The sequence below is a fragment of the Amblyraja radiata genome, chromosome 3 (assembly GCF_010909765.2).
Source record: "Amblyraja radiata isolate CabotCenter1 chromosome 3, sAmbRad1.1.pri, whole genome shotgun sequence".
Lineage (NCBI taxonomy): Eukaryota > Metazoa > Chordata > Chondrichthyes > Rajiformes > Rajidae > Amblyraja > Amblyraja radiata.
In genome coordinates this window covers 114,014,921-114,031,652 of record NC_045958.1, presented here as the reverse complement: position 1 = coordinate 114,031,652, position 16,732 = coordinate 114,014,921, and the positions used below count along the sequence as shown (strand labels likewise).

General features: G+C 44.1%; 1 protein-coding gene across 1 annotated transcript; it reads left to right on the top strand.

The window, feature by feature from the left end:
• The first annotated feature begins 926 nt into the window (after nt 1–926).
• Nucleotides 927–14,780, top strand: f2rl1 (F2R like trypsin receptor 1). Its single transcript, XM_033018617.1, has 2 exons — nt 927–1,095; nt 13,414–14,780. The coding sequence occupies exons 1-2, from the start codon at nt 1,044–1,046 to the stop codon at nt 14,481–14,483; spliced, it is 1,122 nt and encodes a 373-aa protein (XP_032874508.1). The 5' UTR covers nt 927–1,043; the 3' UTR covers nt 14,484–14,780.
• The last annotated feature ends 1,952 nt before the right edge of the window (nt 14,781–16,732 follow it).

Genomic DNA, 16,732 nt, shown 5'->3' with positions numbered 1-16,732 from the left:
GCAACATCCCTGTAAATCTTCTCTGCACCCTTTCCAACTTGACAACATTCCTTTTGTGGATTGTTGTACTCTTGTGAGTTTCTTGTGCATTTTCTCCAGTACGTTGTGTGTTTTACTCCAGATTCCAGCATCTGTGGTCCTCGGTCTCCTCCATTGTCAGAGTGGGGCTAAATGCAAATTGGAGGAACAGCATCTCATATTTCGCTTTGGCAGCTTACATCCCAGTGGTATGAATATTCATTTCTCTCAATTCAGGTAGCCCCGGCATTCCCTCTCTCTCTCCATCCCTCCCCCACCCAAGTCGCACTAGCTTCTCAGTTTCGCCCTCCAAACCAAAGATCCTATAGCTATAAGATCTTTGCTCCAAACAGCTTACAATTCCTGTTCCCTTTATCAACGTAACTTTGTTTGCATATCTTTCATCCATTGTTCTTTTATCTCTCCACATCACCGTCTATGTCTCTCGTCTCTCTCATCCCTAACCGGTCTGAAGCAAAGATCTTAGAGCTCTAGGATCTTTGGTCTGAAGAAGGGTCTCGACCCGAAACATCACCCATTCCTTCTCCCCCAGAGATGCTGCCTGTCCCGCTGAGTTACTCCAGCATTTAGTGTCTGTCTGCGGCTTCTTGTTCTCGTCTCCTCCAACACTGTGTGCGCTTTGCTCATCCTGTGTGTGTGTGTGTATAAACTTTTGTTAACTCCTACGACAACGGCAACGGCACGTCGGTGACTCACACCACTGAAACCACCCGGCGCCGGGTATCGGTGAGCGTTTGTTGGGGCGAAACCCTGCCTCTTGAGGCAGACCAGGTCTCCGGAACCACCCCCAGCGCAAGGCCGGCTCGTCCACGCCCCCATGCACCTGCTAATCCAGTGAGTATCGAGGTAACAGCAGTCCCGCCCCACCAGGGACACCTTATATATCTGTGGCTCGCCAGCCACGGTGCTAGAACAAAGTTGGCTCGGTTACTCTGTCCGACGCGGAAATCCTGCTTGGGAATTAATTGCAGCGAAACTCGCGAAGGGAAGAGGAATTCAGAAGAATGCTCCTGTTAATGCTGCTGGCGTCGGCCGTCCCTGTTTGCTATGGAGGCAGTAAGTCCGGGGTTTGGGGGGAGAGGTTGGGCTGGGGAGGGAGCAGGGCCAAGTTGGGAGAAGGGAGCGGGTGAGGTGAGAGTGGGGGCAGGGGCTGAGGGGGGAAGTGCGAGGTTTGAGAGTTGGGGGATGAGAGTGGGGTCAGGTTGGGGAGAGGGTGTGTGAGAGGAAGGGTGGGTGAGGGGAAGGAGTGAGGGGCAGGGTGAGTGAGGGGAAGGCGAGGGGTGCAGGGTGTGTGAGGGGAAGGAGTGAGGTGCAGGGTGTGTGAGGGGAAGGGGAGACGTTGGAGTAGAGGCAGTGTCTAAGAGGGGAGGGGTGAGTGGGGACAGAGTGGTGCTGGAAGGGGTGAGGTTGGATTGGGGAAGGTGGGAGTGAAGGCATGAGAGGAGATGAGGTGGGAGTGCAGATAGGTTGGGGGAGATAAGATGGTAGTGAGGGCAGGGTGGGAGAAGCGAGGGAGGGGAAGGTTGGGATGAGGTCAGGGCTGGGGAGGGGACGAGAGTTCGTTAGAGGAAGGGCGAGGGATTGTGGTTGGAAAACCTTAAGATCGAAGCCACGACTAATTGGGAGGCCACTCCTGTTCTTGGAGGTGAAGGTGGCGCACGCAAGAACATAACATAAACAAACCTTTTCGTTAGGACAAAAATCATTTGCATTTGGTTCACCATTCAGTCCAGAGGACGACATGTAACATGAGCCACTTTGTAGCACACGAAAGTTGGGACTTTGGTCGCATTTGGTGATCAGTGTCTAGGGCCCTGCAGATGCTGGTTTAAACCCTAGTATCTTTGGTTTACACTGAAGATAGACAATAAAACTGTAGCAACATGAGTGCGTAGGATAGCCGTGTAGACAGACGACCACGCCTTTTTGCAGTGGCTGTGAGTGGGTGGAGGGTGAAACTAAACGTCGATTTTCTTTAGGAAACCTGTTTACTGATGGCCTGTTACCTGATTTCTTTAAGAAAAAACACACGTTTTTTTTTTTAACTGAAGACAAAAGCAAAGACTAACACAGGAAGCGAATTACCAATTTCGAAGTTTTAATTTCATGGCTGATGATAATGTAAAGCTTTGTTAACGATTGGAAGGCTGTGATTTGTAATATTATTGTTTTGGTTGTATATGTTGGAAGATTGCCTGTACTCGATAGCGTCTGAGAGGAGATATGCGTGTGAAGGATTTTAGTTTTGGGTAGCTGGAACATGCTGCCTGGGGTGGTAGGGGAGGCACATGCCATTGTAGTATTTAAGAGGCGTTCAGATAGGCACTTGGACATGCAGAGACTCGAGGGCTGTGTGATCAGTCACATGCAGGCGGAGGAGATTAGCTGAAATTAGCATCATGACAGTCACGCATGGTGCTGTGCTGTTTCATGGTCTATGCAGTATGCTCTTAGAAACATAGATAATAGGTGCAGGAGGAGGCCATTCGGCCCTTCGAGCCAGCACCGCCATTCATTGTGATCATGGCTGATCGTCCCCAAACAATAACCCGTGCCTGCCTTCTCCCCATATCCCTTGACTCCACTAGTCCCTAGAGCTCTATCTAACTCTCTCTTAAATCCATCCAGTGATTTGGTCTCCACTGCCCTCTGTGGCAGGGAATTCCCCAAATTCACAACTCTCTGGGTGAAAACGTTTTTTTCTCAACTCGGTCTTAAATGGCCTCCCCTGTATTCTAAAACTGTGGCCCCTGGTTCTGGACTCGCCCCACACTGGGAGTATTTTTCCTGCATCTAGCTTGTCCAGTCCTGTTATAATGTTTTATGTTTCTATAAGATCCCTCCACATCCTTCTTAAAGCAGGATTATTTTCATTTTCCTTATGTTTCAATTGCTTGTATCACACTATAGTCCATTCTATTGTTTATTCAGTTTCTGTCACTGAATTGGTCCATTTTCTGCCAAGCTATGATACTATTTGGGGGGGAGGAATAATCACGTATAGCACAGAACTAGGTTTGTCAGCCCAACCTGTCTGCGCTGACCTTGTTTTATAGCTACCTTGTTTTATAGCTAGGACCTTGCTAGTCCTGCCTGGCTGGGTTTGGCTTTATCCCTCCATTTCCTACCCACGTGCCTGCCTAAATGTCTTTTGAATGTCATTGTTGTACCTGCCTCTCTAGCGTCCTCTGGCAGACCTTCATCAGACTGATGGTGGGGGGAGGGGTAAGAAAGTTGGAACAGAGGAGGGGCAGAACAAAGCCTGGTAAGTGCAGCGTAGGTTCACGAGATTGATCCCTGGGATGGCGGGACTGTCATATGAGGAAAGATTGAAAAGACTGGGCTTGCATTCACTGGAGTTTAGAAGGATGAGGGGGTATATTATCGAAACATAAAATTATAAAAGGACTGGACAAGCTAGATGCAGGAAAAATGTTCCCAATGTCGGGTGAGGCCAGAACCAGGGGCCGCAGTCTTAGAATAAAGGGGAGGTTATTTAAGACTGAGTAGAGAAAAAACTTTTTCACCCAGAGAGTTGTGAATTTATGGAATTCCCTTTCACAGAGGGCAGTGGAGGCCAAATCACTGAATGGATTTAAGAGAGAGTTAGATAGAGCTCTAGGGGCTAGTGGAGTCAAGAGATATGGGGATAAGGCAGGCACGGGTTATTGATAGGGGACGATCAGCCATGATCACAATGAATGGTGGTGCTGGATAAACATAAAATGTTTCTATGTTTCTAACCAGTCAATGATTAAAATCGAGCCATTCACAGTGTACACATAGATACATGATAAAAGGAATAACGTGATGACCATTCTCCTTGGTTAATATCCGCAATTTTGTACACTAAAGTTAATATTTTGCTTGATTTAGTCAGAGGGTGGTGAATCTGTGGAATTCATTGACATAGACGGCTGTGGAGGCCAAATCAACGGATATTTTTAAGGCAGAGATTCTTGATCAATGCGGGTGTCGGGGGTTATGGGGAGAAGGCAGCAGAACTCCAAATACGTGCAGGGTTATGGGTTAATTGGCTTGATAAATGTAAAAATTGTCCCTAGTGGGTGTAGGATGGAGTTAATGTGCGGGGATCGCTGGTCGGCGCGGACCTGTTTCTGCGCTGGATCTCTAAACCAAACTAAAATGAGGTTAGGAGGGAAATATAGATCGGACATGATGGAATGGCAGAGTAGATTTGATGGGCCGAATGGCCTAATTCTGCTCCTTTTACTTATGAATCTGATTGGCTATAACTTTGCAGCTAATATCTAATGTATATCATAGTACCTAGATCAGTGGCTTTCTTAATCTACTGCACTTGGGCAATAAAGATTTGAAGGCCAGTGATGGCATGACAATCAAAATTTATAGGTTAGAAATCATAAACATTCTTGCCTTAACTCTTAGTTGTTGCATGGTGCAGGAAGGGAGGAAGTGAGTAAAGGAGGAAGAGCCTTTAGAAACTTTTCAAAACATTTAGGGCATCTAATGTGTAACTTAAGAGGTAATTTGCACTTTAAACTATTGAATCATTAAACCATGGTGTGAATCTGCATTTGGGTTAAGGAGTGACTCAATGGGACATCTCTAGAGAGAAGGAATGGATGATGTTTTTGGTTGAGACCCATTTTGTTTAGTTTAGAGATATGGTGCAGGAACAGACTCTTCGGCTCGTCACGCCGATCAGCGATCCCCACACATTAACACTATCCTATGCACTAGGGACAATTAAAATTTAACAAAGCCAATCAACCTTTGTTAAGCAAAGCCTACAAACCTGGAGCCCTTCTTCAGACTGAGTCGGGGGAAAGGGAAACAAGAGATCTGTAGATGTGTATTTACAATTTCAAAATCATTGTTCAAATGTGGTGATATAGAGGGAGATATAGTACAAAGAAATGAAAGATGCAAAAAAAGTTGCAATGATCTAGGAAAAGGTCCATTGTTAGCTGTTGGTTCGGTGAAAAGGAGTTGTACAGACAATGAAAATCACCAGGGTGCTAATGAAACTCATATGATGACTCGGGTGGGTGATAGTTGCATAAAGAGCGGAATGATTACTTGAAGTTAGAGAAATCAAGATCATACTGCTGGGTTGTAAGCTGCCCAAGCGAAATATGAGGTGCCGTTCCTCCAATTTGGGTTTGGGCTCACTCTGACTGCGGGCGGCATGGCATGGTGGCGCAGCGGTAGAATTGCTGCTTTGTATCGTTTACAATGCCGGACGGAGACTTGGGTTCGATCCCGGCTACGGGTGCTGTCTGTACGGAATTTGTTCAGTGACCGCGTGGGTTTTCTCCCACCCTCCAAAGACGTACAGGTTTGCAGGTTAATTGACTTGGTATACATGTAAAATTGTCCCTAATGTGTTTAGGGTTGTGTTAGTGTGCGGGAATCGCTGGTCGGTGCTGATTCGGTGGCCCAACAGGCCTGTTTTTGCTTTGTATCTCTAAACTAAACAATGGAGGAGGCGAGGCCCTGGACAGAAAGGTCAGTATGGGGATGTGAGTGATGGAGGGTTGAGCACAGAGACGTTCAGATAACCTTGTATTTGGTGCATTTTTTTGCTGCTTGGTGCAACACGCCTCTTCTCGGTTCTCTTCAACGTTGAGCGTATTGCTGCAACATGTAGATAGAGTTGAAAAGCCTTGTTTTACAAAATTGAGAATATTCTTGTGAAACCTGAATTCCAAGATATCTAATCCCAGCCTGTGTATTTTTGGTACAACATTTTTTTAAAGCACAAAACACAAGCGAGGTCCTCCGATACTCCTAGAGGGAAAAATAGGGCGGGGAATTAACAGTGGCTTGTAACAACGTCTTTTGCATAGGTTGAATACGATGGAGGAAATTTTATTTTTGGATATATACGTCAGCCAGCTAAATCTGAACATTAATTACATGGTTGAAACTTGTTTTGATGGTGCGAGTGATATAACTAGACACTAAAAGGGTGGAGTAAAAAAATGGTAGCTTGTAGTAAAAACCTTTTTTCTGGGGTGGGAATGTCAAAGACTAGATGACATAACTTTTTTTTTTTTTTTTTTTTAATAATATTTTTTATTAGAGGTAGACATATTATAAAGTATAGTTGCATATTATAGTAAAATAACTTTTCATATACATCAGTCATACATTATTAAAATTTTCAATTGTCGATTACTTCTACTAGTGGGTTTTTTTATATAGAAAAAGAGAGAAAGAGAGAGAAAAGTTACAAATATCAAAAAAAACAAAAAAGGTGGAATGGATTACTTATAATACGCCATTGGAGATAGGTTCGTAGATTATAAAGTATGACTTTTCATCTAATCCTGAGTTCAAGTTTCAGTTGGGTTTTCGTGCCGGGCCAATCTATCCCGTCAGATAATTAATGAATGGAATGGAGCCCATATTTTATCAAAAAGTTCTTGTTTGTCCATTAAGACAAGTCTAATTCTTTCTAGATATAGGGTCTCTGACATTTCCACAATCCACATTTTAATTGTGGGGGGAGATGGCATAACTTTAAGGTCGGATGTCAAATAAATAAAAAAAAATAAAAAAATTAGAAGCAGTGTACAATAATATATCTATCAATAGTATCTATTGTGTATCAATAGTATCTATTGGCCCGATACACAAACTGCAGAGGGTCCAGCAGGGAGTTTGTGATATTTTTCAGCTTGGCCAGCACAAGCCTTTCGAGTGTCTTCATGACTACAGAGGTCAGTGCGACAGGCTTGTACTCTTTAAGACCAGTAATCCTTGCCTTTTTGGGTACAGGGATAGTACATGTTTGCAGGGACTGGTTAAAAATGTCTGTATGTACCAGTGCCAGCTGTTTGGCACAGAGCTTAAGAGTAGAGAGGGAAACATTGTCAGGTCCTGGAGATTTCCGACTTTTTTGTCCTCTGAAAAGCCTTTCCACTTCCTCTATTTTTAGTGTTGATGGGATTAGACATAAATTCACATCTGAATTTTATTTAAATTTAATGGAGATTTCTTGATGTAATTAACATTGTAGATAAGGTCGAATCTGTAGATGTGTGTTTAAAATTTCAAAATCATTGTTCCAATGGTACAAAGATAGTACGACAAATTAAACCACTTGGATTGGAGCTGACATGCGTGCATGGGTTGACATTTATTTTTGTAGATGGATTTGTGGTTTATATTAACAATTTGGAAGAGACTGCATGATTGGTAAGTTTGCAGATAACAGTAAGATAATGGACGGCACCATGGCTCAGCGGTAGAGTTGCTGCCTTACAGCGCCAGAGACCCAGGTACATTCCTGGCTACGGGTGCTGTCTGTATGGAGTTTGTACGTTCTTCCCGTGACCTGCATCGGTTTTCTCCGAGAACTTCGGTTATTCCCACACTACAAAGACATCCAGGTTTGTAGGTTAATTGGCCTGATATAAATGTAAAAATTGTCCCGTGTGTAGGATAGTGTTAATGTGCGGGGATCGCTGGTCGGTGCGGACTCGGTGGGCCGCACCGATCTCTAAACTAACCTAAAAGCTAACTTAAAGTGTGTTGTCTTGCAGATAATGAAGATAGTTAACAAAAACGACGGCGGGATATTGATCAGTTGAGCAAGTGGGCTGAAGAATGGTTGATGGCCCTTAATATAGATAAGTGTGTGATGTTGCATGTTTTGAAGTCAAATCAGAGCAGAACCTTTGCAGTGAATGGTGGTTCTCTGGGGAGTGTTGTAGAGGGGTAGGAATATAGCTCCTTATAAACAGTGTTGCAGGTGGATAGAAGGTACACAAAATTGCTGGAGAAACTCAGCGGGTGGAGCAGCATCTATGGAGCGAAGGAAATAGGCGACGTTTCGGGCCGAAACCCTTCTTCAGACTGATGGGGGGTGGGGGGGAGAAGGAAGGAAAAGGGGAGGAGGAGGAGCCCGAGGGCGGGCGGATGGGAGGGTGGGAGGAGACAGCTAGAGGGTTAAGGAAGGGGAGGAGACAGCAAGGGCTAGCAAAATTGGGAGAATTCAGGTGGATAGGTTGGTCACAAAGGCTCTTGGCACATTGGCCTTCGTCAGTCAGGGTAATGAGTGTAGAAGTTGGGAAGTTCTGCTGAAGAAGGGTCTCGACCCGAAACGTCACCCGTTCCTTCTCTCCAGAGATGCCGACTGTCCCGCTGAGTTACTCCAGCTTTTTGTGTCCACCTTCGCTTTAAACCAGCATCTGCAGTTCCTTCTTGTGCAAATTATGTTGCAGTTGTACAAGGTGTTGGTGAGGCCACATTTTGAGTATTGTGTTCAATTTTTGTTGCCCTGCTATAGGAAAGATGTTAGACTGGAATGGGAAGAATTTTACATGGATATTGCCTGGACTTGAGGGTCGGAGCTATAGGGAGAGGTTGGGCAGTCTAGGGCATTATTCCTTGGAGCACAGGAGGATGAGGGGTGATCTTGGAGATGCACAAGATCGAAGGGAATAGACAGGGTGGATGCAGAGAGTCTTTTACCCAGTATAGAGGAATTAAGAAGCAGAGAGGGGGAAGGTTTAATGGAACCTGAAGGGCTTTTATGATACTGACTGTAAAGGGAAATTCATTTCGTTGTCTCTAATTGAGACAATGACAATAAATTTGAATACAATACAATACAATACAATACAACTGTTCAATGGAGGGGTGGTGGGTAAATGGAACAAGTTGCCAGAGGATGTAGTTTAGTTTGGAGATACAGTGCAGAAACAGGCTCTTCGTCCCACTGGGTCCGCGCCGATCAGTGATCTCCGCACATTAACCCTATCCTACACTCACTCGGGACAATCTTTACATTTACCAAGCCAATTAACCTACAAACCTGGATGTCTTTGGAGTGTGGGAGGAAACCGAAGATCTCAGAGAAAACCCACACAGATCACGGGGAGAATGTAGAAACTCCGTGCAGGCAGCACCCGTAGTCGGGATCGAACCCGGGTCTCCGGCGCTGCATTCGCTGTAAGGCAGCAACTCTACCGCAGCGCCACCGTGACCGCACAAAAGTTGCGTCCAAATGTTTTGAAAATATTATAGCACCTGCCGTTAAAAGACATTTGGACAGGTACGTGGATAGCCAAGTTTGAGAGGGATATGGATCAAATGCAGGCAGGTGGTATCTGTGTATATGCGGCATCTGGGTTGACATGGGCAAGTTGGGCTGAAGGGCCAGTCTCTATGCTGCAAGACTCCATAACTCTACGAAAGGGGCTCTGGAGACGATCAGTAAGGATTGCATTGAATGTAGTGCAGGCATGAGCAGAATAACCTTTATGTGCGCTTCCAGTTTAAACAAAGCCTCGCTTCTCTTTACTGTTCCTTATTCATTGTCCTGCAGTATCTACTAGCTTGTTTGCTGATATCTGCAATGTAATTAATAAATGATGGGCTAAGTGCAAGTTGTCATATGCCTCGTGATATGCCTGCTCAAGAACACTATGGATCCTAATACCTTCTTACTAGATAGCCGGATAATGTCTTGTGTGGCATTTGCTTAAAGAGCAGGATATTTGGATGGAATGTGGAAAGGAAAAGGAGAGAAACTGGCTATATCTGACCCCGTCTGAAGAAGGGTCTCGACCAGAAATGCCACCTATTCCTTTTCTCCAGCGATGCTGCCTGTCCAGCTGAGTTACTCCGGCTTCTTGTGTCTATGTTCCTGGTAACATTCAATCAGTTTTGATGCAAACTACTGACACCAGTGCCTTTAAAAAAAAAATGTCTCCACTATCTAAATTGTCAGATTGCTCATCCTGTATCCCGTGGAGATTGAACAGAAGTTATCTTTGGCAAGACTAGACATGAGTGTGCAACCTTGTCAAAGCATGTTCTGTGGCCACTAATTCAATTGAACCAAACTGTTGAATTGAAGGTACACAAAAATGCTGGAGAAACTCAGCGGGTGCAGCAGCATCTATGGAGCGAAGGAAATGGGCGACGTTTCGGGCCAAAACCCTTCTTCAGACTGATGGGGGGAGAAGGAAGGAAAAAGGGAGGAGGAGGAGCCCGAGGGCGGGGGGATGGGAGGAGACAGCTCGAGGGTTAAGGAAGGGGAGGAGACAGCAAGGGCTAGCAAAACTGGGAGAATTCAACGTTCATGCCATCCGGACGCAAGCAACCCAGGCGGAATATGAGGTGCTGTTCCTCCAATTTCCGGTGTTGCTCACTCTGGCAATGGAGGAGACCCAGGACAGAGAGGTCGGATTGGGAATGGGAGGGGGAGTTGAAGTGCTGAGCCACCGGGAGTTCAGGTAGGTTATTGCGGACTGAGCGGAGGTGTTCGGCGAACGATCGCCCAACCTCCGCTTGGTCTCCCCGATGTAAATCAGCTGACATCTAGAGCAGCGGATGCAGTAGATGAGGTTGGAGGAGATACAGGTGAACCTTTGTCGCACCTGGCACTCCTATATAGGATGTCAATTATGTTTGTTTCTGTTGCTGTAATGCCATTACGCCATCCCTGCCTCTGTCTTACCATCAACCTCATTGAATTGTATAGAAATCTCAGCAAGACTATCAGCATAATCAAGGACGACTCTGTGGGATTCTCTGCCCCAGAGGGCTATTGTCTATTGTGCATAACTCGGGGAAAGTGGGACAGGCCCTTAGTTTTAAATGGGGCCAAGCCCTATATCCACTGCACTTGAGCTGTGTTTATCTTTGTAATTCAGCAAGGTTTTAATTTTAACCTCTCGTCCTTGTTTTTAATTTGGGCTTTGTCTTGTCCCTTCTAGTCATAGTCATAGTGATACAGTGTGGAAACAGGTCCATCGGCCCAATTTGCCCACACCGGCCAACATGTCCCAGCTACACTATTCCCACGCACCCACATTTGGCCCATACCCCTCCAAACCTGTCCTATTCATGTACCTGAAAACTGTTCCTTAAATGTTGGGGTAGTCCCAGCCTCAACTGCCTCATCTGGCAGCTTGTTCCTACCAGCAAGTTGGGCCGAAGAGCCTGTTTCCACACTGTATCACTCTATGACTCTATCAACTGTACCCTATCTTCAGTTGCTACTTGACTTAATAATTCTGCCAATTTGTCTTTCCAAACACTGGACGACCTGATTTGGTTTAATGCAATTGTGAAATGAGTCTCAAATCTTTTAAAAGATAAATGCTCATGCTAAGTTTTGATTCCACTGAGCTAGATACCTAGTATGGGAGTGTTGCTGTTCACAGCTGGAGTAGTGCAGTGGGAGTCTTTTTACCCACAGTCTGGAAGGAGGATGGATATTGACAAGGGAAGAAATATGGAAGTTGAAATTGAATGCAAAGGGATAAAATTATTAATCCAGGAAGACCATCATGATGGGTTTTGAAAGTGTCAATTAGGCGAACAACTGTATTGAGTTTTAGGAAGGGTCTTGACCTGAAACTTCACCATCGACCTGAAACATCACAATCTTTCATTCCTTGTTCTTTACCCCTCCACATCACTGTCTATATCTCTCGTTTACCTTATCCCAAACCAGCCTGAAGAAGGGTCTCGACCCGAACGTCACCCATTCCTTCTCCGGATATGCTTCCTGTCCCGCTGGGTTACTCCAGCATTTTGAGCATCTTTGGTTTCAACTAGCATCTGCAGTTCCAATAGACAATAGGTGCATGAGTAGGCCTTTCGGCCTTTCAAGCCATCACCGCCATTCAATGTGATCATCGCTGATCATCAACAATCAGTACCCCGTTCCTGCCTTCTCCCCATATCCCTTGACTCCACTATCTTCGAGCCCTATCTAGCTCTCTTGAAAGTATCCAGAGAACTGGCCTCCACCACCCTCAGAGGCAGAGAATTCCACAGACTCACAACACTCTGTGTGGAAAAAGTGTTGCCTCATCTCCGTTCTAAATGGCTTACCCCTTATTCTTAAACTGTGGCCCCTGGTTCTGGACTCCCCCAACATCGTGTCCTTCCTACACAACTGTATTATACACATCCTTTAAAGAAAATACATCTTAAGTAACACGAGTAATGAAAAACAGTGACACTTTAAAAAGCTTGTTAGGTTCTGACTAGTGTACTGTAAAGACATTTGAGCAAATGTATGAACCCGTAAGGGCCTGTCCCACTTGGCCGTCATTTGCGCGTTACGCAGATGGCGCGCAAAGATTTTGTATATCACAAAATCCTGCAACGCTGCATGCGGCCGCGCATCACTGCCTATGTCATCGCGCGCCATGCGTGCATCACGTGCGTGTCGTGACGCGTAAATGATGTCGCGTAAATTACGCACAAATGACGGCCAAGTGGGACAGGCCCTTTCGTTAATAGACTGGACCTTTATCAAGATGTTGTTAAGGAATGAAGGGTTTAAGTTTGGAAAAGTTATTGAAAATTACAAACAAAATTGACAAGAGTGATGCTGTTTCTCTGGCAAAAGTAAAGAGACACTTAAAGTTTACAAAGTCTGGAATGGAAATAGTTTTCACAAAAGTTGTTGGAATCAGAAGCATCCTGGCTGACAAAATGGAGGGGTGTGGATGTTATTGCAAACTTTCAAAGCCTGTTCAATATTCCAAGTATTTCTAGAAAGCCACAATACAAGACACATTGTACTGTTGAGTCTTGGAAAGAGCGGGCTAGCTTAGTTTCTGCTCCGAGACTCTGGAAGTTTCTCGCCTTTGTTCCTATCTGATTAGCTGAGATGACTCGTCTTTGAGTTATGATGGTATTTCTGCGATGCTCCAGTATTTGTTTTGGCAGACAACGCAAAACAATTATAGGGTAACGACAAAGCTGGAGTGACTCAGTGTGTCAGGCAGCGTCTCTGGAGAAAAGGAATTGGTGACGTTTTGAGCCGAGACTCTTCTTCAGACTAGAGTCAGGGGGGAGGGAAACGAGAGATATAGACGGTGATATAGAACAAATGAATGAAAGATATGTGAAAAATAGGGTGCGGCAAGAGAGAATGTTGCACAATGCTCCTCTTAGAGAGAACTTCGTCAAAGTTGCCGTATATATCTTTCATACATTTGTTCTATATCACTCTCTATCTCTTGTTTCCCTTTCCCCATTCCTTTTCATCCCTTCCTTCTCTCCAGCGATGCTGCCTGGCCCGCTGAGTTACTCCAGCTTTTTGTGTCTATCTTTGGTTTAAACCAGCATCTGCAGTTCCTTCTTACACATACAAAGCACCCATGCCAGCTCCTCCTTGTTCTCCTCCCTCCGACCAGTTTAGACCAGCATCTGCAGTTCCTTCCTACACATTGCCTTTCATCAATGTTTGTTTCATGTCCCAGGGCTCCCTGATTCCTTTGTTACAAAATGTTGAAGGCCTTTGTTGCTGAAAAAAATGTAAACATCGTAACATTAACTGCATTAAATGGGAATTTCAAACTGAAATATGACTTGACTATTATAGTTAATGATACTTTTTTTTAATTACAGAGGGTCGATCCTTTATTGGCGAAACAACTAATGGCACTGACTTGAAAGTCGATGAGTTTGTGGAATCTGTGCTGACCAGTGGATTGACTACAGTCTTTTTGCCGTTGGTCTACATTGTGGTATTCATCATTGGATTGCCTGCAAATGCCATGGCACTGTGGGTTTTTGGCTATCGAACAAAGATTAAACACCCGGCAGCTATTTACATGGCCAACTTGGCTTTGGCAGATCTCCTGTTCATTGTCTTGTTACCGTTGAAAATTTCCTACCACCTGAACGGCAACAATTGGATTTTTGGAGAAGCAATGTGCGAAATGTTCATTGTATTTTTCTATGGCAACATGTACTGTTCCATTCTGTTCATGACCTGCCTCAGTGTGCAAAGGTACTGGGTTGTTGTGGATCCAATTTCTCAGGCAAGGAGGAAGACCAGTATTGCTTACGGCATCTCCATTTTCATTTGGACACTGATTGTACTGGGCACAATACCCTTATATTTGAACATCACGCAAACGGCAAAAATTGTTAACCTTGATATTGTAACCTGTCATGATGTCCTACCTGAAGCGAAGTTGGCCTCTACCATGTTTGACTACTTTTTGTCTTTGGCTATAGGGGTATTTTTATTTCCAGCTTTGTTGACCTTGACCTCCTATGTATTGATGATCAAAGCATTGAAAGCTTCTTCTAATGAAGATAGCATTGGGAAAAGCCGCAAGAGGGCAATCCAACTCATTATCACGGTTCTCATGATGTATTTGATTTGCTTCACTCCCAGCAATGTTCTTCTTGTTGTCCACTATTATATGATCAAACACAATCAGGGCAGCAATCTTTATGTCGTTTACATTGTAAGCCTTTGCCTATCGAGCATAAATAGCTGCATTGATCCCTTTGTCTATTACTTTGTTTCCAAAGACTTCAGAGATCATGTTCGAAACACACTCCGCTGCCGCAGTGTGCGAGCTGTTCGAAGTATCCAGGCCTCAATTGCCTCCAAGAAATTTTCCAAACGATCATCTTCCTATACCTCTGCCAGTAAAGTTACTAACACGACAAGCAACTGTTGATCATTTGTGTGGATACGTAACTTTGATTCCATGGCACATGGTGAACTTTTAACACAAAAAGATACAGGATGGGTGCTTGAGCACCTGGGATACACCTGGGATAGGAAATCAACTGAGTATTAATCCAATTTGGAAATAATTAATCTGCAATAGTTTCAGAAGTTTCATTCAAACAATGGTCAATGACATTGCATGATCTGTGTAGGAAGGAACTGCAGGTGCTGGGGTTTAAACCGAAGATGGAAACTAAAAGCTGGAGTAACTCAGCGGGGGCAGGCAGCGTATCTGGAAGGAATGGGTGACGTTTCGGGTCGAGACCCTTCTTCTGAACGTCACCTATTCCTTCTCTCCAGAGATGCTGTCTGTCCTGCTGAGTTACTCAAGCTTTTTGTGTCTATCATTGCATGAAATAACTCGCATAATTCAGAGTCAACCTTCTGAACAAATTCAAATTCTGTCCTAATATTATTTCAATGAAAGTGATAAGTCCAGGAAGATGTACTGACTTTGTACATATAACATTGTCCATATACCACACGATTGTGACATTTGTGACGATTTTGAATTGTATCAATCCTGCATGTGTCCTTTGTTTTTATTTCAATATGTGTCTAGGGTGTATATATTTTTTAAATGGTCTGATATATTTAAATATTTCAAGAACAGTCCTGAATTTTTTTTAAATATTTAATGTTCGACTGGAACATGGAAATGTGTCGTTCTTGCTATTATTTTCAAGCTTGTATATAAACTAACAAAAGCTTTTTATATCATTTTTATAAGTCTGAATTTTTTTAATATGAACATTGAATTGATCCATCATATATTCTACCAGAAGAAAAGTCGCTGTGAAAATATAGTAAACAAATTATTTGAAAGTGGTCTTAAGAATATTAAGTAAACTGTAAAAATGTTCTGATCTTGCTGTGAAGCATTAGCATTGATTGAATAAATATTTTAGAAAGTCATTGCGTTTCGTCTGTTTTACTTAAGACACCTTGCTGCCTTAACCGAGATATTTGCCTTGATAAGTTCATTAGTTGGAGCTGAATTAGGCCATTTGGCCCATCAAGTCTACTCCGCCATTCAATCATGGCTGATCTATCTTTCCCTCTTAACCCCATTCTCCTGCTGCCTTCCCATAACCCCTGACACCCTGTACTAATCAAGAATTTCTCTATCTTTGGTGTAACATTATCCATTGACTCGGTCTCCGCGACCTTCTGTGGCTATGAATTCCACGGGCTCACCACCATTTCGAGAGTCTCAAAATTAAGATGATTAAGTAAATGGGGCGGAGGTCAGAATCGTTCCCCCTGGGTGGAAATATCCAACACTCAAGGGCATAGCTACTGAATAAGGTGATATGGTGGAAGGTTTAATGGAAATGTGTAGGGCAAGTCTTATTATTTATTTATTTTTGCACGTCATGAAGGCCTGGAACTCATTGCCATGTGTGTTTAGGTGGAGGCAGATATGATAGTGGTATTTACCATAACAGGCTTTTAGATAGGCACATGGATGTGCAGGGAAGGATATAGACCCGGGCCGCGGAGTTGAACCGGCCCGTTCGCGGAGCTCGGATTCAGCCGCGGGACTGAGATTACTTACCATCACCCGGCGGGGTCACAACATCTGAAGCCTGGATCGCCTCGGCGCAGAGGGAGAATAAGAAGGGAAGAGACAAAGACTTTAAGATTTTTGCCTTCCATCACAGTGAGGAGGTGCCTGGTGAACTCACTGTGGTGGATGTTAATTTGTGTTTAGTGTGTGTTTTTGTTGTTTTTACTATATGTAGGACTGCAAGGCAACAACATTTTGTTTAGACTGCAAGGTCTGAATGACAATAGAGGCGACTTTGACATGCACGGGCAGATGAGATCAGTTTAACTTGGCATCATGTTTGGCACAAACATTTTGGGCGTATGCTGTGATGTTCTGTAAGCTATCCTTGTGTAATAGTGGCACACTACTTGTGCTACCAACCTGCTGGTTTGCACACAAGGACTGTTCTACAAATAAAGCCAGTGTGATCATCCAGTAGCAACATGACAGAAGTGTTTAATTGTCAGGGTGATCCAGGGCTGAATGTAGTGCAAGAGAGATGGTGTCCTCTAGAATATCATTGAATTGCCTATCAATACAGAGACCAATGTGGGCACACAATACTGGACTGTTTCTACCACTGGTCTCATTGTGGTGCAAGATCTTATTGGCAGCATATTGGAAATAAGTGATGGGAGCAGAAT

Coding starts and splice junctions, on each gene's coding strand:
- f2rl1 (XM_033018617.1), top strand. CDS start 1,044: ATGCTCCTGTTAATGCTGCTGGCGTCGGCCGTCCCTGTTTGCTATGGA. Junction 1,096..13,413: donor CCCTGTTTGCTATGGAGGCA/GTAAGTCCGGGG, acceptor TTTTAATTACAG/AGGGTCGATCCTTTATTGGC.